The following is a 25,650-nucleotide window of genomic DNA, read 5'->3' as shown; positions in this document are numbered from 1 at the left end:
ATATTTACATTTTTTTTGTCTGGAGACTTTCCCATAAGTCTGGATACAGACATGTTTAGTCAATATAGATCTATAGGCCTAGGGCCCAAACCACAGATATTTATTACATAACTATTTCTCAAGTGTAAGGTCGCCTATTGTCAGTGTTACTTACTGGCATTGCATTCAAGCAAATCTGTCCCCATATTATCAACATTTGAATTAATAATACATATTTTACATAACATTAGGTTTGCCGTCTGTTTATGTCAACCCATTCTCTGATCGTGTAATGAAGTTGTCAAGAGCTCACCGATCAGTTGACGAATGGCTCGAAATATGGAAGTAAATTTTGCGATTACATATAAACAATTATTATTTTACCTAGAATACGATGTTTTAGAGAAATATAATTTGGTGGTATCATGATATGCAACAAATTAGTCGGACTTCTTGTGAACTGACGATAAACATTTTTCGTGATTCAACACATCTAACAATACAGACAGGCTGATTACCTGGAAGGAGTTGCTCACATCTCGACGTATGACTGCGATCCATGTCCCCCTGAGATGCTTGTCTTTAGGAAAATTGAAAAAAGACAAATCCGAAGAAACTGCTTTTCTCCGATCGCTAGGTACAGAATGGGACCGAGCAGTGCGCCATTACTTCCTGTGTGTTGACACTATCTCTCAAAGCCTCGCTTTCAAACCGGAAGTAGCCAAGTGTGAAAAAGGTCAACAATGCTCTCATATTGCTTGACGACGGGCCATTATCACGCCCGTTGTTAGGTGACGTCATAGGGATATGGAAAGGTGACGTCACGTTCAATACTGACGTCATCTGGTTTGTTCTATGACGTTTCCATATTTGAAAAAGTGGGTCAGTGAAATTCGCGTTCATTGTACTTAATGTGTCAAAACCGATATTGTCCGACTATGTTCTATTATTGTTAACAGATTACTTGTCACATTTCCTATGGATATGTCTATTCTATGGATATCTAGGCTGCCACCCAAACCGATCCAAGCAGGGATGCGAATGTTAATTGTATGCAAAATGTAGGTTTATTTGAATAAAAATATTATATGTTTATAGAATGCTTCATTGAATGTATAGTGTAGAGGACTACTTCAGTTTAGGATTAGTAATATAATTTTAATTATGATATTACAATATCAAACCAGCCTGCTCCTAAATGTTTTAACTTCAAAGTAATAATCACATATGTTATGCTGGAACAGTACTGTGTCCTAGTTTGTTCTAGTCCGCCAACAGCTGAAAGTAGAGACTCCGCAAATTATCCGATTACACTGGCCCAGGCTGACCCTAGCGGGATTCCCTCTACTAACACCATAGTCTCTCCCAGATCCTAGAGAATAAATTTCAAAGGACTCTAACTCAAGTCTAAATTGCCTCAGTTCTGGCATGGAAATCAAACTATTTTGTAAATATTTCTAGGACTAAATCATTCCGACAATGAAGCTATTTATATTATATCGAATTGTTGTCCACTGTCCATGGATGACAACTAAGGCAATCATAGTTGACGTTGAGGCCGCGTTCAACTGTCGCCTTTTTATAATAATCAAATTTACTTTTATGTACATTACTCTAATTAACGTGCACATGATCACGCACTTGGTATTAACAAACACTATTATTCCGTTGTGCTTTGGAATTTAAAGGGATCAGCGGTAACATGTGATATTGATATCTTTCCTGGCTGGTCTATCCATGTTTTATATTCGAAAGCATTTTTTTATATATTTCTCCGAATCATGTATACTGTATACACGACGTCGTACATTCAAAATGTTTCATTTTACTGCCTTTCCAAGATACGATATATAATTGCCATAATTTACTTGTGGACTTTCGTTTTGCTCCCCTGTTTGTTGTGTTCATGGAGAAACATTCACGTGAGTCAGTGCGCTCAAACCGAAATAACAAGTCAAGTTTGGCCCTTCGATTCTACCGCCCTGGCTTGTGGTTATATTGTCTAAAATGGCCGAAAAGAACCCAGTCAGTGAGGGGACCTTTAACCTCCTCATTCGTTTGCTTGTAAAATCTGATATCTCACCTCATACATTTTCTGCTGAATATTCGAAACAGAGTGAGTGAGCTGGCTTGAACGACATATGTATATGGCTTCTAGCTTCTAGCGATCCCGTTTGAAAAATGAAATGTGCGTGTGCTGTTTAACGCCGCACTCATCAATATTCCAGTTATATGACGGTGGTCTGTAAATAATCGAGTCCGGGTCAAACGATCCAGTGATTAATACTGAGAGCAACGATTCGCCCCGTCGGGGCACGTTGACACGCCACCAACCCGATCCATTCGAGCATCAGTTTCCTCGCACGACAAGCTTAGGTTGCTAGGGACAATACTGGCCAAGATACATCGTCGACACAGTACAATGCATATTGAGAAACTAACAATGGATACTATCACAATCATTCCGTGACATTGAACATTTCCATATTGAACATCATTCTATTTCGGTATACATTGTTTTATGCTGCATTTTTCTTCACACTTAAAATGTGCGTAATTTCGAACATACATGAGAGTGAAAATATCCCTTGCATTTGTCGTTTTTCACACGGATGTACTCGGGCGTCCACATACAGCATATCGGATTCACTACAATACGCGTAGGGTTGTCCAGGCACAACGCAGAGGCAAGGCATCGACGGATAACAGACACAAAAGAATCAAATTGATTAAGGACTAAACAGAAAGTCGGTTTTCTGTTATCTGGTAGAGAAATCAATATCTGTTGCATACATTTAATTGTGATATCATGATTTGAATTAACTAGAAAGAGGTCCGATTAACTTGGATAATCGTTATTGCTAATAATTAATTAGGGAATTATATGTACGTATAAAACACAATCATCACGTTCACTCGGTAATGACACATTCGCTAACTGTTATCAATGAACAAAATATCGCAGCGCAGAGTTTTCAGCGCACAAGGTGATGATTCCACTTATCTAGACTTGCCTATAATAAGGGTAGAACTACTATACCCCCATGGACCTATCATTCAGTACAGACATGGGTCAAGGCTAACTACAGAGAGTGGGAAGAGACTTGCGATGAGGAGACGGGCAGCAGAAACACGCGCCATCTGTTTTAACATTAACAAAGAGGTTATTCCAATCATCAGAGTCCTCTCGCCCTCATCAGTAGATCCCAAATCTCCTGTCAGCCTGTCACACATATTTTGATAAACTGCCCATATTTCAACCATCCCGACCCTCTCTGCAGCCCCCCCCCCCCCCCCAACCCCCAACCCCCCCCCCCCCCCCCCCCCCCCCCCCCCCTCACTCGCCCTTGTAATTGAAACTAGACCTGCTGTGGACAGCGGAACCGCACAGGGCAATATGGATATGCTAGAACAATCCGACCATTTCTTATAAATATATTACAAATATGATTGACATTAAAGTAGACCAAATTTAAGCTCGAACATTAACGATAAATGTTTAAATACAATCAGAAAATTAATTCTCGCTCTGACATATGCAAATTAAAATCTTGATGTTATGTATTAAACTATTACATATAAATGCATATACTGTGAGTAGATCTGTTTGTTTAATCTTTTTAATAACATTTAAAATGCGTCATCTGTTAGAGTTATCTGTTGGTCATTGATCATCAGCTATGACCACGTGGCATGGTCCAGCGTAATGGTCAGCACAGCACCTCTAAATGGAATATACTCTGGCAACTTCAAACACCACAGTCTCTCCTCAGATCCGATAAAATACCGACTACTAGAAGATATTAAGATTTGCAAAATTGTTAGTTTAATTTTTGGGTGATATAAATAATAAGAACAAATTTCACTTTAAAAGACTTGCGTCCTAAGGCGGTCCGCTTATGTCGTCTTCAAAAGGACTGAATTACTATCCATAGACATATCATTCAGTACAGTCTTGGAGCAGAGACCATAAAAAATAAAGTAATTAAATCGCCATTACTTTTTATAATTATATGTTTTAAATTGATACAGTTGTTTTTTTACTTTAAGTTCTTATTTGTTAATCTGTGCTGTTTAGAATATTAGAATTATAAAGAAAGTTGATGCTGAGAGTTATAGTTTCATCCACCAGCAGACAGTTTGATATTTTAAAATAGTTAATGTTTGCAAAATAGTACATTAATTCATGTTGCTTCTAAAAATATTGCCTAGTTGCCAAAACTGGCTCCCACAGGAGATATCACTTGGATGAGACCAAGAGATATCTACACTGTATCACATCTGCCTCTATGTAAGGACCGCCCATCTAGGTGTTGGAGTTGCAGTATACGTTAGGAATACTTTACACTAATTGCACATGACAGACGTACAGGACTTGAAGCAGTTTGGGTTCAACATACATCACGTAACCAGAAATTGTTAATCGGTACGTTTAATTTTATAGAGCAACTTTAAGTCTTCATTTTGTGACCTGATTGACCAGTCGGTCTCTCTAGCTGTTGACGATAATATTAAAGTAGTTGCATTGGGAGACGTTAATGTCAACTCAGTGATACTGGCATTTAATCGATAATTTGAAAAGACTTTACAGCCTAAAACAAATTATTACGGATCCAACACGGATAACGAGTACGTCTTCTACGCTTACTGGCCTAGAATTTGCCTCATGTCCAGATTTGGTCAGCATTTTTTGAGTTTTGCAGTGATCATTGCTCAGTATTTAATTTAAAATACCAAAGGATGAAAAGTAGATACTTCATGAGAACAATCTATGATTACAATAGCTCCAATAAACAACAACTGATAGCGGAATAGGATTCACAAGAGAGCAAAACGTACAAATGTAGCAGCTCACGTAATTTAGTCATCTCTGAAATTCAAAAATGCAAAGTTGAGTTTAATTCCAAAATTGACTATATTATAAACACTACACAAGGTAAGAACACTTGGTCGCGACGAATCAAAAATGATCTTGGAACATTAAGAAAACGTAGTCGCCAGTTTTTCCTCATAGAACAGGACGGATTGCAACATGAGGACGATATTGATAAAGCTAATGTTCCTTATGATTATGTTATAGATCAGTTCCAGACTTAGATGACGTCATTAATGATAACGCATTTTCGGTCAATGTTTATTCCCTGGGGCAAATATGTTTATTTGAGAAAGAATAAAAGGATGTATTATTGTCACTTGACGTATCGAAACCTACTGGCCCTGATATGATATCGTATAAAAAAGACCTTGGCTGTTATTTTATCGGAACCACTTGTAAAGTTATTTCATTTATATCTGTCTCAACGTATCTTTCCTGTGCCATGGAAACAGTTGTCAGTTATCCCAATTTACAAGAAAAATGACGTTCATGCTTGTTGTTACTAAAGACCGATCGCGCTCACAAGTTGCCTGTCGAAATTGTGTCCTAAAATATGTGCACAATCATTCCTTGAATAATCAAGTTATTTCTAGTTTGCAATCCGGGTTTACCGTCGGCGACTCAACTGCTTACCAACTAACCCATCTTTAAGATTTCATAGACAAGGCCTTAGATGATGGAAAGGAAGTTAAGGCAATATACTGTGATATAAGTAAAGCTTTCGATCGTGTTTGGCATACATAAATTAAGCAAGTATGAAATAAAAGGGACTCTCTTAAAATGGTTCAAAGTTATTTAACTGGTAGAAAGCAACATACAGTTATTAATGGACAACAAATCGAATGTTAAACCTGTGCTTACGGGTACCCCTCAAGGTTCAGTGTTTTTCAGTTCTTTATTCATGTGAATGTGTAGGCCAGCGGCCCATGGTACAATATTTGGTCCATCATTAACATCTAAAGGCTTAGTGTTTGGAGTCTAACATTCATAGCATGGTATATAAAAGATGCAACATTTCTAATAACAGTTTCATTGTTTACCGTAATAAGCATATTGAATTTAACAAAAGTAGGCTGTACAAAATACTTCTGTGGTAAATACTGAAGACGAAGTTCTTCATAAGCGTTACAAATTAATAAAAAATGATATTCATTCTCGACATATCTTTGATGGCAACTATTGCACAATCTCTGCTCTCGTGGAGTATTAACGTTTCTACCAGTCTCTATGTGGAGAGTGTGGGTGCTACAGCGAAACTGGGCTAGTGCAACACGAAATTTGTTTATAGTGATAGCAGACAAATACAACTCTGGACTAAATGAATTTTTGAAAAGTGTATAATGGAACATTTTAGAACTTTTTGTTAAAGACCAATGCCAATCCTGTTTTAACCGATCTTCACATTCAGAAATAAGTGATTCGGGGCAAATAACAAATTTGTTCTCCCATATATATCCAAATCCAAGGCTGTATAAAAGAGTTTTGACTTTTGTAGCCCAATTAGTTTTACCATGTGTGGCTAGCTGAAATAACATATCATAACCTTTCTTAGGATATCGTGAATTTGGGAGGGACATAAGTTTACACCAATATTTTATACAGCGTTTATACGCAGAAATGTACAGTGGGTATCTTCCACACTCTCCTCGCACAACATGATTGGGAGTAGACGTTTTAACACCTAGCAGACGTTTACAAGCAAGTACATGGATACTTTCTATTTCTTTGCAGTTTTCAAAACTCCACATTTCAGCCCCATATAACATAATTGGAGCAATTTTAGTGGAATAGGTTTAAATGATGAAAGGGATTTTAGAACCGAAAACAATACCTGTTTAGCCTGTAATGAAGCATTGTAAGTATGTTTCGACCATGATAAATTCTTTAAAAATACAACTCCCAAATATTTGTACGATGATACACATTCCAACTGACAACCACTAAATTACCATTTCTCAGATTTAGAAAGTACTCCACCATTCTTAAAAACTACTATTTTCGATTGATCAAGATTCACCTTTAGGAAATAATTCTGGCAATAGTGATCGAGTACATCGATGCGTTTTTGGAAGCCATATACAGTATCTGATATAAGAAATACATCATCAGCAAAGAGAAGCAGGAATAGTTGAATTATGTCTGGATGGAGCTGAATTCCGGGTTCACATTTGGCCTCAATATCAACAGCTAAATCATTGATAAACAATGAAAACAAAAACGGGCTCAGTACACAGCCTTGACGGACACCCAAGTCACAATCGAATACATCTGAGAAGCTATTGTTAAACTTTACACAGGAACGTACAGTCGTATATGTGGATTGTATACATTTAAACATTTTAGGTGACACGCCACTGTTATTCAAAACTATCGATAGTTTTGATCTGTTTATAGAGTCTAACGCTTTTGAGAAGTCTACAAATAAAGCAAATAGTTTACCTCGCCTCTTCCCCAGATAACGCTGTGTAACTGATTTAAAATAAACATATTATTAATTGTGGAACAGCCACAACGAAATCCTGCTTGCGACTCCACAACTTTATCATAGGCATCACACCAAGACTGCAACCTTCTATTTAGAACAGAAATATATAACTTGCTAAAAATACTTAACACTGTAATCCCTCGTTAGTTATCGGGTGTATTAGTATCCCCTTTCTTGTGTAATGGTACAATTTGGCCAGTCGACCAGGAAATATGCGGAATCAAACATGACTTTAAACAGACAGGTAATATAGGGAACTAACACATCGTATGCGTATTTGAACATTTCAGCAATAAGCTTATCACTGCTGGCAGCTTTGCCTATTTTCGATTTGTTAATTGCTTCAATTACCTCCTGCTGTTCAATTGGCGAGTCTAAGATAGATTGAGTTAAGTCATCAAAATTGTTATCTGGTACAGTGTTATCTTCATCCCCCATTTCTGAATCGAACAACCCCTTAAAATGTGAAAACCATTGCTTAATATTTATATTTGGCTTAGGACGAACAGTGGTAGCAGACAAACGTTTCAAAATTGCCCCCAAAATGGTACTCTGTACATTGTCTTGATATAACTTTTTTTTCACGGATAACATGTGTATAAGTATTTCTTGCCTTAATATAATTACAAAGTGATGACGAATCCTTTAGTGATCGGAAAACCTTAAGAAGCCTATATCTTTCACAGCGGTGGTATTCACAGTCCATATCGAACCATGGCTGTTTACTTCTAGAAATACTCGTCACGATATGGCTGAAATATTGCCGATGTGACGTAAAGCATTACCTCACTCACTTCTAGAAATATAAAAAGGGCGTTTCATACTTTTCGCAGCGGTACATAAAACATCTGAAAATACCTAAACTGCTTTATCAATTTTACCTGAAGGGATAAAACCTGAACACTTGTCAAGCATTGAAATAAAATTTGTAGACAGTAAACTGTCTCTAAAAGTTTGAGTTTTGTCCTCGTTCCACACAAAGCGGTAGCTGTCCCGTGGGTCTCGTGCAACACGCTCACGGTCTCTCGATCCAAAATTGGCACGTGCGTGAAATGAACATGAAACTGGCATATGGGTCGATTCTCTTCTATTTGCAACTATGTCAAACTGTTTGCACAACATAAACAATGAAGGGGATGCAACAATGTAGTCGATTAAGCTTGTGCCATTTTGGTTGATGAAGGTATAGTGACCTTTTGCCGCGTCTGATCCACATCGGCCATTGAAGATGCACAAATTCAAGGCAGTACATACGTTTAATAAAATCTTACCAAGGCGATCAAGAGTAGTATCACAAGAGAAACGCTTGGTGATCACATTGCCATTAATATCAGAAGGTTCCTGAATGTCAAGCCTTTCAGCAATAACACTCTCTGTGGCATCGGGCTCATTACCGGTTCGGGAATTAAAGTCACCTCCAAGCATGATAAACATATCACCATATTTTTGTATAACATCTAACAAGGATTCAGAAAGGTAAACTTATTCCACATATTGTTGATTTTCCCCTGTACCATGTTGACCCATCGGGATTGACATAAACACAAGCTACCAATACATCTATTTCTAGCTTAAATACCAATTTATCCAAAATAACGTCTATCACATTCTGTCCAATAATGTGACCTTTGAAATAATTAACTAGAGACTTTCTAATAAGTACAGTACTACAATCCCCCCTGATAATCTCCCAAAAGATGACAATCTCTCTGCAGACAAAACACATGGCTGGTAATCACCGAGCTGTTCATCAAAATCAGTCCTTAGCCCATGTTTCTGTGAGTCCAATAAAGTCAAACTGTGTGATAAATGAAACAAATTCATTGTCTTGAAGTTTATTATTAATACCGGAAATGTTCCAGAACAAAAAATCTGAAATTGATGTAGTAACACAGCGATAATCCGGGCCTCGGCCACACCTCTATTTATTATTAGTATCTGTATCCTGCCCATCTGAATGCTGTTGGTAATACTTAACTACAAGGGCACCATTCTTGTAATAGCCTTTCCTGTTGTTACGTCTCAAATCCTGGAGTACTTTCCTCTGGTGCGTGGTGAGATCACTGCCTATACCATATCCACTCTCCTTCAGTGTTAGGACCCTTATTATGTTTTAGTATTCATCAATACTATTGTCTGTGCTATCCAATGTAATTATATAAAATTGTTTGCTGATGATACATCGCTGTATTTCATTGTTGATTGTCACCGTGGTTCGTGTTTACCCACGTCAGATTCACATTCATTTATTTACTCAAAACCACCCACGGTGGAACAAGAGTACAATAAATAATTAACATTTGATAAATATACATAGAACAATTTAAGACACTGTGTACATACATTAAATGTCTAAATTAACGTCAGTATGAAGGGTCTTAGAACTAATTCATGTGCATAGAGATAAATTTAGATAAATTTCTCAAGTGTTTAGTGCTGTTGTTGGGAAATAGTCTTGCCAATTAATGGGTATTGGGGAACTTACAATAATAAACGGGGATGTGTAGAGATCTATAGAGAGCTATAGAGAGCTATAGAGAGTAAAGAATTCACATTTAAATAAAACTTAATTAAACACTGATAAAAAGTTCTAAATTTGAATAAGGGCTAGATATGTTTTGATTAAGTAGGAAGTATGTTTCAAATGAGCCCTCAAATTTGATATACTAATATAGATTGCCTTCAGAACTAGGGTCGTTCGCGTAGCCGAGTGGTTAAAGCGTTCGCTCGTCATGTCGACATGGGTACAATGTGTGAAGCCTATTTCGGTGTCAACCGACGTGATATTGCTGGAATATTGCTAAAAGCGGCCTAAAACCATTATCACTCAATCACTAAGAACTAGATATGTTATTGCACCGCCATTCTTGAAGATACTGGTCCTTTAAAGTATCTTCGACACGGTTTGTAAGTCACGTAGTTGTAACTAAGTAAGGATGATCAATCACGTTACATAACCCACAACAGTTTAGTATACTAGTTACACATTCTTACCACTTATTATTATGCCCATTATTTCTTGAATCATGATAAACATAATCATAAACAAAGTGTGAGAGCTTCTGATCACTAGCTGCTGTTTTAAGACAGAAGTTTATCATTCTCTTATATACCTTTAAACCAAGTGGCATTCCTTCTAATCTGCCAAAAATAATAAAGTTTGGGGTACTGTTCCTGAGCCTTGTTTCCATTCTAAAAAAATAAGTTGTTATTTCTAAATGATTTCAAAATCATATTCAAGTTCATATCCCAATATTGCGCAGCCATAAAGGAAAATACATCGAATGGCCGAGAACAAACAGTCGAGTGGAAGAGTAATATATCTTGCTTTTTAAAGTAAGGAAAACATCGCTTTTGAACCATTTTCTGCCAAACCTTTGATTGAACCTTGTAGACGCCGGTTCCTATGAAGCTGAATTCCCAGGTAATTGTAATCGCAAACGACTTCAGGTTCATCGTCACCGCATATAAATTTCAGTGTTTTATCTTAAGAAGCCAGGACCCAAATATGACAATTTTACTCTTACTGCTGTTGACTGATAATTTCCATTTATTGCAGTAAGCATGCATAGCGCCAGTTGGCTTCTGTAAGGAATCAGGACTCTCGCCGAAAGGAACAGTATCACCAGCATAAAGTAGAAGTAATAATATAACACAGGGAAAAGTATTTGTCATTTTGTAAACAGCAGCCCTCACACTGCTTTTCATTTAGAAATTACTCAAGATCATTTAGATAAATTGAGAGAAGTAATGGGGATAAATTTGCCCCTTGTCATACGCCAGCATAACTCGGAAAAGGAGCTGATATCTTACCATTAACCATAACGCGTGATTTATATTTGTGGTTGTTTACCAGTATAAAGAATCTACCGTTAATAGTTTACATTTTGAAGTAATTTCTTCCATAGCCCGAGTCTCCATATATTATCAAAGGCTTTTTCATTAAGTGCATCAGCGTATCAATAATAAAAATATTATGTTTTAAACATATTTATTTCACAACTTGTGAACTGGATTGGTAAACAAGCAAAAACTTATTTGAATACCGCTCCAGAATTAGAATACAATATAATATGACAAAAGTACAGTCAAGGAATACAATTATATACATATATTATCGAGGGTTGATAAATGTATTCTAAAGCCTGCTTGAGATGGGTTAAGGATAGTATTACACTCTAGGAATTTACCAGGTCGATTGTTTAAAATACTTGTAAAACGTTTGCCCAAGCAGCTCAGAATTGTAATGGGTCCATATGAATTTGGATCGAGGGCATCACCTTTTCGTCTCGTCTTATAAATCCTTTGTTGCCATGCTTCAGGAATTACACCCGACGATAAAACAAGGTAACACGGTTAAGGAATACGTTACGTTACGTTACGTTGTCAATAAAACAATACCTGCTGTTTTGTTGCGTTTTAGTCGTTCTATAGCTATCTGCAATTCTTCGACTTTGAGAGAGAGAGAGAGAGAGAGAGAGAGAGAGAGAGAGAGAGAGAGAGAGAGAGAGAGAGAGAGAGAGAGTGCGCTTTCCGACTTTATGCGTATTTCGCACACGGGCCCGCCAGGCCAATTTTGGGGGTATTTGGAATTGTAATTCATCTTTTTTCCCCAGTACGCATGCATCAATTCGCCAGCGTTTGAAAACAAACTGAAAAAAGATACATATGATTTAAACAATATTTATTTTAAAAAAACCGGAATGGGATTGGTGAACAGGTTAAACCTATTTAAACACCTCTCCCTTAAAAGGACATATAATAATTAATAAGAGTAAACTGTACATGAAATGATAAATTTAGATTAATTGTACCTACTGTTGCAAATATTATGATGCGAATACACAAAAACGCAAATACTCACATACATATACATAAACAAACTGGTGCATAGTATACATATATTAATATACCTATATTTACATGCATGAACTTGAAATAATAATGTTGGTCATGTGTGTTTATTTGCACACTTCGTTGTAATTGTTATCCTGAGGATGTTGTAATTATACACGGGTTCTGATCTTCTTTGACGTAGAATAAAGAAGAAGAAGTATTTTATTTAAGTGTCACATATTGCTATACACGATGAAACAGACATAAAAGCATAATATATGCAAGCAATATCCGACCATACAGGCCTATGAGACAAACATGTCATTCCACAACACACGCAAATCATCATTCCATCATGGCTTTCTCACACGACGCTTTTAATTTATCATAGGGCTTAACTTGTTAACTATATCGTCAATATGAGAATGCCATAAGTAATCTGACTGAAATATCATACCCAAATTCATTTATATCAATTCCTTTCATTTTAAGATAAGGTTGACTTTAACGCGAAATTGAATAGTTTCTGTTTTCTCTTGCATTGTACTTGCATTCAACCATTTGGTAATCTTCTCTAATATTATACGCAGTAGTATTTGGAATTGTCTATTTGGGGAATTGTCTGGACCCCACCATGTATATAAAACTCTTACTGTATAATCCATAATACATAATTATTCAGTAATCAATTACCCTCGTTCCTAATTCGAATGAGCACATTCTAATCTAAATATGCAAGATGACATACACAAGCCTTATTTGTATTATGCATTATCAATTGTTCTCTTTCAGTTTATCTTACTTAACATTTGAAGTCATTGTAAAGTTTCAAGTGGTATTATGAATAAAATTAGAATGTGAATAGTGGTAATCATGTGGGATGTAGATGTCTAACTTGTCTTCCAGCGGAGTATACCCAGATCGCCTAATTTCCTAAATCAATTAATACCCACATTGTCTAATTACTGGTCAGCCCAGATTGCCTGATCTGTGTGATCACTAATCCATGCGCTCTCCCGGAGTAGGCCAACGTTGAGCAACGGGGAAGTCATAGCTGATTAAGCGTTAAACCAACACTGCTCTTAAGTGGGAATATCAGCGTTGTATAGCTTGCACATGAGTAATGAATCTTAAACCACTGAGATAGAGAGATCAGTAAATTTTGCCTTTCTCAAATGAAGAGAAGGATATACACAGATATAAAAGGATATCTAATGCTAATTGAACAATTGCAGTTTGTACTCCAAGCGAGCAACACCTCTCCAAGCCTCCAGAGCCTCCTCAAGCCCACGCACAGCACCGCTGATAGCAAGCCCAGGGAGAACTTCAAAGGTAATTATATAACCACTCACCAATCCATTCACAACAACCTACACCTCCTAATCAACGCTCACACCCAAGCCCAAACCTAAAACTACACTCACAAAGCCCACCTAAACAAACTCAAACACTTCAAATTAAAACACAAGCCCTCCAATTAATCTCTTAAAGCTTTAAACAACTCACAAACCCTAAACAACCAAAACACCGCAAACACTACTCACCCCTTCCAAAACACTCCATCCACAACCCCTCACCTCAAACACCCAAACTCACACACACATCCTATACACCCAATCCCAGCATGACAGACCAAAGACAAATCGAGATATGCGAAATATCTGGCATTACATCCCCTACACCTGCGGAGGCGCACAACACCTCCGACAGGGCAACACCCTCACTCATTCCCGCAGGCTACGGCGATGAAGACCCTCAAGCCTCCTACATGGAAACTCAACCCAGCACCCCACCTCCCCAAGCATGCAACTCAAAAAAACGCAAACTAGACGCATCGGCATCACCTACCTCACACACCCTCTCACCCGCAGCCCTCATCACCACATGGGCCCTCTACTTTTTTTCGGCCACCCCCTCAGTACAACTAGCTCCAACACTGACCATAAATAAAATAGGCATGTGGCTAAGGCAACAAAAAATCAATTACCTAAACATCAAACGTAGTTTCAAAGGATATCAGATAATCTTCCCAAATCAAGAATCCTACATAGCAGCAACTAAAATTAAACAAATATTCCAATTCACCGTAAATAGCTCTAAACCTAACTGGCAAATATACACTAGGGGAGTTATTCGAGTGCACCCAAGGGAAACCGACGAGGACCTCGACATATACGCCAAAGAAGCTAACACTATCCAAACCCAACCACAAATAACTAGCCTCCGCAGGATTAAATCAAACAGAAACGGGAAAACCACCCCCACACCTATTGTAATAATAAACTTCAAAAAAACAGCTAAACACCCTGAAGCCCCCAAACATATCACTTTCGGCGCTAACCATAACTTAGAGGTCAAACCATACATCAAGCAAGTAAAGCAATGTTCTAATTGCCTACAATATAATCACACCGCTAACCAATGTACTTTCAAAAAAACTAAATGCAAAAACTGTGCTCAAACGGACTGCCCAGGCATATGCACACCCTGGTGCATCCACTGCAAATCCATAAAACACTCATCACTCTCGAACCAATGCCCCCACAGACTATCACTCACCCAACAGGCCAACAGACATATAGACATAAACACGGCCAAAATCCAAACCAAAAAACCCACACCGCAAGCATACAAACCACTACTACCAACACCACCCCCAAACAACAACACTCACGCACGCAAAACAGTATACCCAGTCTCCGTATGGGACCAAAATCAGCGAGACGCATACATCGCAAATGAAACAAACACCCCACACATCCCACAAACTCACACTCTCACCCTCCCCGCCTCTCACCCTACAATTACCACATCTACACCCGCAAGCAAAACCCAACGCACAACGACCACCACACAACCAGCACCAACACAAGCCATCACAGCCACAAGGGCAACAACACTCCCAAACCTACAGGCAACCCCCGAACACCCAGTCAACAGGGAAACTACAGAAACCACTCAGACTCTCGCACCCAATCCCAGCATGCAACCCACCACCGAACAGATTGACCAAACAAAAGACAACCTAACCGAAGAGGACGAGTACACATCCTCAGAGGAAATAAACGATCTTACCTTGTCAGCCCCAAAAACCAAAAGCTATAGAAAAAAACTCACCCAAAACGTAGCAAGCAAAAATCTAAACAACTTAGTCCTCCTACTAGCTTACGTGTTAAAGCAGTCTAATCCAGAAGCCAGCTCCAAAGCCTTCTTTGGTGTAGCACATAAACTAAAACTCGTCACCACCTCTTTCGACCGTTTCAGCAGCAACCTTAATAACCTACTAAAGTAAATACCTAAACCAAGCCTAAACCAAACATAAATCCACCCAGTTTCCCAATGGAAGGCCTAAACATTTTTCAATGGAATGCCAATGGCCTCGCCGGCCATGGTTCTGAACTCAAAGCTAAATTCAAAATAGATAAAGGTCCCCATGTAGCTTGTATTCAAGAAACCAAATTCTCACATAAAACTAAATTCAACCTACCAAATTATAACGCAGTGAGAACCGACAGGTCCAAAACCATGCCAGGCAGAACAGGAGGAGGTCTAATCATCTACGTTAGAGAGGATATTAACTACGAGGAAGTTAAAGTAAACACTCCTAATCTAGAAGCCAATGGAATCCAAGTCACCATAAATAACCAAAAAATAAAAATTATTAACATCTATCACTCAACACTAAAACCAATTAAAGATACAGACCTAGATGTCCTTTACCAATTAGGAAATAAATCAACCATCTTCCTAGGAGACTTCAATGCCCATCATCCTACCTGGGGCATTGCAGATAAACTAGACAACCATGGACAACTAATATCAGAGTGGATCGAAAAAAATGACCTAATACTATTAAACAATAACCAACCAACTAGATACGACAAAACCCACCACACCATGTCGGCTATCGACTTAACAATATGTACGCCAGACTTAGCACAAAGTCTGATGTGGGACGTCCACCCAGTACCTCTAGGCAGCGACCACTTTCCCATAAATATAACCCTAGGAAATATAAAAATACCAAATCAAACCCCTAAACAGGAACTTAAATTTCAGTACAAAAACGCCAACTGGGACCAATTCCAAGAATTATGCAACGAAGCTAATCTAAACGATTTAGAAACAACAGACCCCGAAACATTCTGTCAAAACCTAACTAACTTCATAATCAACGCAGCCAAATCCGCAATCCCCTTCAAATCATCCAACCCAGGAAAACCCACTGTCCCTTGGTGGAATGAGGAAATAGAGCTAACTAGACTAAAACGCAAATCAGCTTTCAACAGAGCTAAACGAGACCCCTCTCATCTCAAAACAGCTCATGAACTTAACCACCAAGTGCAAAACCTAGTTAAAACTGCTAAAACCAAAAACTGGAAAAAATTCTGTGAGGAGCTAAACCACCACACCGACGCTAGGAAGGTGTGGCGCAAAATTCACGCCATCCGAGGCATCAAACGGCAAACAAAAAGCCCCAATATAAACAACTCAACTAACCCCACCCAAAAGGCCAACAACCTAGCCAAACACTTCTCTAAAGTTAGCAGCAACAGTAACTTCAGTAAGAAATTCCAAGATAAACTAAATAAAGAAACCAAATTCTCCAAAGAAAACAGACAAGACAACCTAGAAATAAATCAACCTTACACCATAGAAGAACTAAATCACGTACTAAACAACAGAAAAAAAGGAACAGCCCCTGGCCTAGACCTCACCTCTTACCAAATAATCAAACACTTACCTACCAAACTACTCCAAACTTTACTTAAACTATACAACCTAGTCTACCTAAACGGACAGGTCCCTTCCTCATGGAAGGAAGCTCTAGTAATCCCAATACCTAAACCAAATAAACCAGCAGATCAGGCAAACACCTATAGGCCCATCTCCCTAACCTCAAATCTCTGCAAAATAATGGAACTTATGACTAAAAATAGGCTACAGCACTACCTAGACCAAAACAACATCATAAATCCTGACCAGAGCGGCTTCACTCCTGGCCGATCAACTCTCGATAACTTTGCCCGACTAGAACAGGATATAAAAACAGGACAGCTAAACAAGCAATACACCATAGGCATATTCCTCGACTTCTCTAAAGCTTTCGATATGGTATGGCACCACGGGCTAATACAAAAACTAAAAAAAATAGGACTAAAAGGTCAAATAATAAACTTCATCCAAGATTTCCTAAACAATCGCAAAATTACCGTGGGTATAGACCATACACTATCGGACCAGTGTCCCCTAGAAAATGGCACTCCCCAGGGCAGCATCCTCAGCCCAACCCTCTTCAATATAATGATAAATGATCTATTCGAGGGCTTATCCCCTAAACTAAACACTTCAAAATTCGCGGATGACGGAGCCCTATGGATCCGCACTAAAAGCATTAAAATGGCAGAAAACTTAATCCAAAAATCTCTAAATAAAATACAACAATGGGCAGACAAATGGGGCTTCTCCCTTAACTCAGATAAAACAACAGGAGTAGTATTCAAACATAAAAACATGAAACCTGCCTACCCAATCCTCCAGCTAAACAACCAAACAATCAAATTCCAAAAACAAACAAAATTCTTAGGACTTATTTTCGATCAACACCTCACCTGGGAGGCTCACGTCCAAAACCTAAAAACTAGATGCAGCAAAGACCTTAACACATTAAGATGTCTCACCGGCTCTAACTGGGGAGCCTCCAAAGATACCCTCCTCTCACTATATACAACACTAATTAGATCAAAACTAGACTACGGCTGTGCCATATACAATACCCTAAACAACTCTCTTTCTAAAAAACTTGACTCAATACAATATCAGGCTCTCAAACTAATTACACGCACCCAACATGGCACCTCCTACACCTCACTTCAGGCCCTTACAGGAGAAATGCCACTAAATCTACGCAGGGAACATCTAAGCCTTAATTTCTGGGCCGCGTCCCAAACAAACCCTCTCATCCAAAACCTAATTAACCAAAACATTAGCCCTAGAAACCAAGCTCTAGCTCGCAAACACCCCTTACTCACCCCAATATCCCAAAGAATAACTAACTACCTCAATGAACACCAAACTCAAAATCTTAAACAGAACTGCGAAAAATCAAATATCTTCACCCCTAAACTCAAAATACCCCAAATAGACACAACGCTAGCTAACCAAATAAGTAAACAAACCGACCCAAACATAGCTAAAACCACCACACTTGCATACATACACGAAAATTGGCCAAATTGGTGTCACATATACACTGACGGATCTTCAGACCCGATCTCCAACCACACAGGCTTCGGAGTCCATACCACACAACCAGTTATATCCACACAATCTTACCGACTCCCTAACAACCAATCTATATTCACGGCCGAACTTATGGGCATGGCCTCAGTCCTGCATAACCAACAATCTAAAAACAACAAAAAAATCCTAATTCTCACTGACTCCCTTAGCGGACTACAAGCCCTCCAAAACAAAAATACCAAAAAAACGACCTAAATTAATAAACCAAATACTTAAAAGCTCCAACGACCTAACAAAAGCAGGCAAACAAATAACCTTCTTGTGGATCCCCGCCCACGTAGGAATTTACGGCAACGAAAGCGCCGATAAAGCAGCTAAATTATCTCTCAAAATACCAGAAATAAGCCTAAACCTACCCATCTCAAAATCAGAAATTAAAAGTGTAAACAAACAAAAAATAACCAAAAAATGGCATAATCAATATCAAAACTCAAATAGCCAAATCAAAAAAGTGCTCAGAAAACCACTAGCCAAACCTAAAATCCTACACCCCTCTAAAAAAATTGACAGATTAATTACAAAACTCCAAACAGGACACACTAACCTAAATAACCACCTAAAACAACTTAAAAGACACACCACAGGCAACTGCCCCCACTGCAAACAACCCGAAACCACAGAACACGCACTCATTCACTGCACCCACTATCAAACACACAGAACCACACTACAAACCACCCTCAATCTAAATAAGGTTCCTACTCTAGATGAAATACTAAACCCTCAAAATAAACTAGAAAACTTCAAGGCCCTAGGCGTATTCCTAATCAAAACAGACCTAATTAAGCGCATCTAAAAATTAATTAATCTACCAATCCAAAATCCAATAAACATACAAACACCAACCTCACCCGGCTCCCTTAGTTCCCTCCTCCACCCACCTCGGCATTTATTCCAAATTTAAAAATTTCAAAAAATCAATATAAGCAACCCCTAAAAGCCCCCTCTTGGGTTGCACACACCACTTTCACCCTTCTCGGAATACACTAAATGGTCCGGCCAGGCCCGTGTGCGAAATACGCTGTAGTCGGAAAGCGCACGTTAAATCTTCTATATCAGTCAGTCAGTCAGTAATTGAACAAGAGACACTGAGAGACACTGAGAGAAATTAGGCGATCTGGGAGGACAAACTTCCAACACCTCACTTGTGCCGGGTCATAAAACTAATTAGTCCCATAAAAGGGGCAATCAGTTTCGCAGGTACTCTGCAGTAACTCCGCGGCCTGTTTGCGAGGCTACGCAGACATTTTAAAACATTGCACTGTAATGTAATGCGCTTCATATTATTTTTAACGTTAACTGCGTGGCCACACTAATCAGGCCGTCCCTCCATACATGCACATGGTATGTGTTTTTTAACCAAGTACATGTACATACATCAACTGTGATATACCCGCTGTCAAAGTGGTATTTATCAAACCACTGCATAAGTTTATGCTTGTACATAAATGCATACATGTAGATTTGCACAAGACTAGAGACACGATGCAAGTTGATCATAAATAAAATATTCATGTTAATAAGAATACTAGTATTTAATGACAGCATTATTATAGCAGGAATATTTTGCAAACTGGTGTTTACATGTATTTATCATATATGATACATACATGTACCTGCAATCCATTCAGTGAAGCATCATGGTATACATTGTACATGTATGGGGGTTATTGCCACGGCTCGCCACTCGTTGACGGCGTGATATATAGTCCAATAAAACTCCTAATTAGTGCAATAAAGCAATATATTAGTTCTCAGAATTTTTCGCGAATTATTTGCAACGTCCGCGCAATATCCGCGGATTATTCGAAATTTTACAATTTTCAACTTTTGCGTTGTAGTGTAAGCTGATAGGCCGTCATATAACCAGAATACTGTTCAACGAGGCGTTAAAACCAGCTCACTCACTCACAAAACGCGGTGTAAAATCCTACTCAGTCATTAAAACAACGACATGGAAAATGGCAATTGTCAACAATAATATATGATCATTATCTGTGTGCAAGAATCCTTATATCAACACGTACCTCGTGATTGGTCCCGATTAGTCCCGAACTATTTTTCTTCAGTGCTGTGAAGTGTATAAAACATAGAGGATAACTTAAACGTATGTGTGAACAAATATTATACATTTAAAACAGAACAGTCAGGTAACACTTTGATGTAAATATTTCAATTGACAAAGTACGTTGTTTGTTTGTTGTTTAACGCCGCACTAATAATATCCCAGCTTTATGACGGCCCTCGGTAAACATATGAAGATATATTCTTTTTATAAATTTAGAAAGTATTTTTGTTTATGATATTGTTGTTTGGGGTTATTACTTTTCAAGGAAATTGATAAAAAAAATGCGATGGTTATGTTTGAATATGTTAGAATATACGGTAGTTTTAGTATTTCAGAATCATATGCGTGCTAAGGCTGTAGTGCACATTGCTCATACTTCCTAAATTTTAATCCATAATTAAAACTACAATCAATAACTTTGTAATGAAAGAAAATCCACTCACAACGTTCCGATTCATTGATAGTCTGAAGTTGATAAAACATAAGGAACATGTGACCAGCAAGAAAGGTAATTCCTAAAGGAAACAGAACACGCCATTTCATCCGCGCTCGCCACATACTCGTCCTATCAACACAAGGTGCGTTGCAATCAGCGCCCACACCAGATCTGCTATCACAATACATCTGAGCGATGGTATCGACTGTGACATTGCACACATTTGCAGCTGAACAGGTTGTGGCAAATATGGACACAGGTGGGATGACCGTTATAGTGCTGTATTAGATTATATTGAAAACAACGGACATAACCTGAAATAATGTTAGTATACATATTCCTATCGGTTATGATGACATCGTTATCAACGCCTTCAGAGCGTGAGATTTGCAGCCTTTGTGTTCTGCGTTTAATACTATCAACATGTTGCAGATATGGATGGTGGGGGAGGGTGGGGTGGGTGGGGAAGTGTTATTGACATATCAAGTACAATCGGCGTGTGACTGTGTGTCCCACATATCGACGTGTCCCTTTCCTCGACACACACCAGGCCTTGTATTGAACGACCGTATCGTTCTCTTGTTGGACATGATATACTATCTCCCCCCCCCCCCCCCCCCCACACCCCTTGCTCCCTTCTTTCTTTCCCCAACTCTTCCTGTCCCCTTTCCCTATCTCTTCCTTCAGCTCTCTTCTTTCTCCCTCTTCACCTCGCTTCTTTCTCCTTATTCACCTCTCTTCCTTTGCCCTCTTCACTCCTCTCCTCCTTCAACTCTCTTGCTTCTCCATCTTTCACCTCCTCTCTTTCTCCCCCTTCACATCTCTTCGATCGACCCCCTTCTCTCATCTCCCTCCTTCACCTCTCATCTCACTCCCGCTTAACCTCTCTTACTTCCCCTCCTTCACCTCTCTTCCTTCACCTCCCTGCCTTCATCTCTCTTCCTTCAAATCCCTTCCTTCACCTCCCTTCCTTCACCTCTCTTCCTTCAGCTCCCTTCCTTCCCCTACTTCACCCCTCTTCCTTCACCTCTCTTCCTTCACCTCCCTTCCTTCACCTCTCTTCCTTCACCTCCCTTCCTTAACCTCTATTCCTTCACCCTCCTTCCTTCACCCCCTTCACCTCTCTTCCTTCACCTCCCTTCCTTCACTTCCCTTCCTTCACCTCTCTTCCTTCACCTCTCTTCCTTCACCTCTCTTCCTTCACCTCTCTTCCTTCACCCCTCTTCCTTCACCTCTCTTCCTTCACCTCCCTTCCTTCAACCTCTCTTCCTTCACCTCTCTTCTTTCACCTCTCTTCCTTCACCTCACTTCCTTCCTTCACCCCCTTCCTTCACCTCTCTTCCTTCACCCCCCTTCCTTCACCTCTCTTCCTTCACCTCCCTTCCTTCACCCCTCTTCCTTCACCTCCCTTCCTTCACCTCCATTCCTTCACCTCTCTTCCTTCACCTCCCTTCCTTCACCTCTCTTCCTTCACCTCTCTTCCTTCACCTCTCTTCCTTCACCTCTCTTCCTTCACCTCCCTTCCTTAACCTCTCTTCCTTCACCTCTCTTCCTTAACCTCTCTTCCTTCACCTCCCTTCCTTCACCTCTCTTCCTTCACCTCCCTTCCTTCACCTCCCTTCCTTCACCTCTCTTCCTTCACCTCTCTTCCTTCACCTCTCTTCCTTCACCTCCCTTCCTTCACCTCCCTTCCTTCACCTCTCTTCCTTCACCTCTCTTCCTTCACCTCCCTTCCTTCACCTCTCTTCCTTCACCTCTTTTCCTTCACCTCTCTTCCTTCACCTCCCTTCCTTCACCTCTCTTCCTTCACCCCTCTTCCTTCACCTCTCTTCCTTAACCTCTCTTCCTTCACCTCCCTTCCTTCACATCTCTTCCTCCCCCTTCTTCACCTCTCTTCCTGCACCTCCCTTTCTCCACCTCATTTCCTTCACCTCCCTTCTTTCACCTCCTTTCTTTCTCCCTCTTCACCTCTTTTCCTTCACATCTCTTCCTTCTCCCTCTTTCACCTCTCTTCTTTCATCTTTTTTTCTTCTTCTCCCTCTTTATCTCCGTTCCTTCACCTCTCTTCTTACTCACTCTTCACCTCTCTTCCTTCACATCTCTTCCTTCTCCCTCTTTCACCTCTTTTCTCTCCTCTTTCTCCCTTTTCATCTCTCTTCCTTACCCTTTCTTCTTTCTCCCTTTTCACCTCCTTTCCTTCACCTCTCTTCTTTCTCCCTCTTCACTTCTTTTCTTTCACATCCCTTTTTTCTCCCTCTATTATTCTCTTCTTTCACATCTCTTCTTTCTCCCTCTTTACTTCTTTTCTTTCACATCTCTTCTTTCTCCTTCTTCACCTCTTTTCTCTCACCTCTCTTTTTTCTCCCTTATCACCTCTCTTCTCTCATGTTTCTTCTTTTTCTCTCTTCACATCTTTTCTTTCACATCTCTTCCTTCTCCCTTTATACCTCTTTTCCTTCACCTCTCTTCTTTTTCCCTCTTCACCTCCCTTCTCTCACCTCCTCTTCTTTCTCCCTCTTCATCTCCCTTCTTTCAACTTTCTTCTTTCTCCCTTTTTTACCTCTCCTCTTTCTCCCTTTTCATCTCCCATTCTTCACATTTCTTCTTTCTCCCTCTTCACTCCCTCTCGCACCTCCTCTCCTTCTCCCTCTTCACCTCCTTTCCTTCACCTCTCTTCTTTCTCCCTCTTCACTTCTTTTCTTTCACATCCCTTTTTTCTCCCTCTATTATTCTCTTCTTTCACATCTCTTCTTTCTCCCTCTTTACTTCTTTTCTTTCACATCTCTTCTTTCTCCTTCTTCACCTCTTTTCTCTCACCTCTCTTTTTTCTCCCTTATCACCCCTCTTCTCTCATGTTTCTTCTTTTTCTCTCTTCACATCTTTTCTTTCACATCTCTTCCTTCTCCCTTTATACCTCTTTTCCTTCACCTCTCTTCTTTTTCCCTCTTCACCTCCCTTCTCTCACCTCCTCTTCTTTCTCCCTCTTCATCTCCCTTCTTTCAACTTTCTTCTTTCTCCCTTTTTTACCTCTCCTCTTTCTCCCTTTTCATCTCCCTTCCTTCACATTTCTTCTTTCTCCCTCTTCACTCCCTCTCGCACCTCCTCTCCTTCTCCCTCTTCACCTCTTTTTCTTCACATCGTTTCCTTCTCCCTCTTTCATCTCTCTTCTTTCATCTTTCTTCCTCTTTATATCCCTTACCTCAACTCTCTTCTTTTTCCCTCTTCCCCTCACTTCCTTCACCTTTATTCTTTCTCCCTCTTCATCTCTTTTCCTTCACTTTTCTTCTTTCTTCTTCACCTCTCTTCCTTCACCTTTCCTCTATCTCCTTCTTTCACCTCTCTTCCTTCACCTCTCCTCTTTCTCTCTTTTCATATCTTCCCACACCTCCCCTCTTTCTCCCTCTTCACCTCTCTTCCTTCACCTCTCTTCTGCTCACTCTTCACCTCTCTTTTTTCTGGGAAATGAAAAAGAGCGATATTGAAATGTTTTGCCCATGGGCGAGAAAAAGGTTTGGCCCATGGGCGAGAATATTTTCCTTTGCTCAAAACGCATGTTTTTGTTTCGCAAAAAATATACACAAGGTGTTCTTACAAGTTTCATGACACATGATTCAACTCATTTTAACATAATTCAACGATTTTATAGCGATATTGAAATATTTCGCCCATGGGCGTAAAAAATGGTTTGGTCCATGAGCGAGAATATGTTCCTTCACTCAAAACTCATGTTTTTGTTTCGCAAATACATAAATGTTTTTCTTTCAAGTATCATGACACATAATTTAACTCATGTTAACCTTATTCAACGATTTTATAGCGATATTGAAACATTTCGCCCATGGGCGAGAAAAGTTTGGCTCTTAAAGTTCAAGCATAATTTATTTTTTTACATTTTGAATAAAAGGAATTAAAAAAGTCATATTTAACAAACCTACACATTACCAAATACAAACCTTTATAACCCGTTCTACACTTCGTTCCAATAAACTTGGATCATTTTACTCGCTTGCAAAGGTCGAAGGTCGTATACTACTCTAAAGTGAATACATCTACAGTGTACAAGTAACTTTTAATTGTATCATATGTATTCATTGATAAGCAGCTATTTTATTTCCTAATTCGAATGAGCACATTCTGAGGCTAAATCTGCAAAAGGGCAGACAAAATATTTCTTTGTACAATGCAAACGATACAAACGTAGCGGCTGATAAAAGAGACAATGACAGTATAATCCGCAATATATTATGTGTTCTCGTTCAATCTATTGTACATTTTGAAGTCATTGTAAAGTTCCAAGGATTACTAAAATGTTGTAGTATCACAAGGAAAAATTTCCAACATATCCAAAATATACAATTTTGGATATTTCGTACATCCAAAAATATACAATTTTGAATATTTGGTATATCCAAAAATATACAATAATATTTTGTATATATGGATATATTTTACCACTGCTTCATTCAGTTTCTTCTTACTTTATTCAGGGATTCTAACAATATGTGCCTGATATTAAAAATATTACTAATGATACCGGACAGTATTATTGCATGTGACAATAATATTTTAATACTATTTTCATTATGACAACTATATTTGGAATGTTATGAAATAATTTTTTAAGTTGATAATATTTTACATAATAAAGCATTTGAGCAAACTTTTCT

The 25,650-nt window shown here is 39.0% G+C and overlaps 1 protein-coding gene across 1 annotated transcript in view; it reads right to left on the bottom strand.

Moving 5' to 3' along the window:
* The window catches only part of LOC139464605 (carbohydrate sulfotransferase 9-like), a 28,859-nt gene extending 7,752 nt beyond the window's left edge, over nucleotides 1-21,107 (bottom strand). The window contains exons 1-2 of the mRNA XM_071246129.1: nucleotides 20,991-21,107; nucleotides 20,507-20,550 (exon numbers count right to left, since the gene is read on the bottom strand). Of these exons, the coding sequence (XP_071102230.1) occupies nucleotides 20,507-20,550; nucleotides 20,991-21,105 (159 nt within the window). The 5' untranslated portion in view covers nucleotides 21,106-21,107. The remainder of the gene's footprint in view (nucleotides 1-20,506; nucleotides 20,551-20,990) is intronic.
* Nucleotides 21,108-25,650: the final 4,543 nt, after the last annotated feature.

The sequence above is a fragment of the Haliotis cracherodii genome, unplaced genomic scaffold, assembly GCF_022045235.1.
Source record: "Haliotis cracherodii isolate W230 unplaced genomic scaffold, xgHalCrac1.p SCAF_17, whole genome shotgun sequence".
NCBI lineage: Eukaryota > Metazoa > Mollusca > Gastropoda > Lepetellida > Haliotidae > Haliotis > Haliotis cracherodii.
This window is presented reverse-complemented; position numbering and strand designations above follow the sequence as displayed.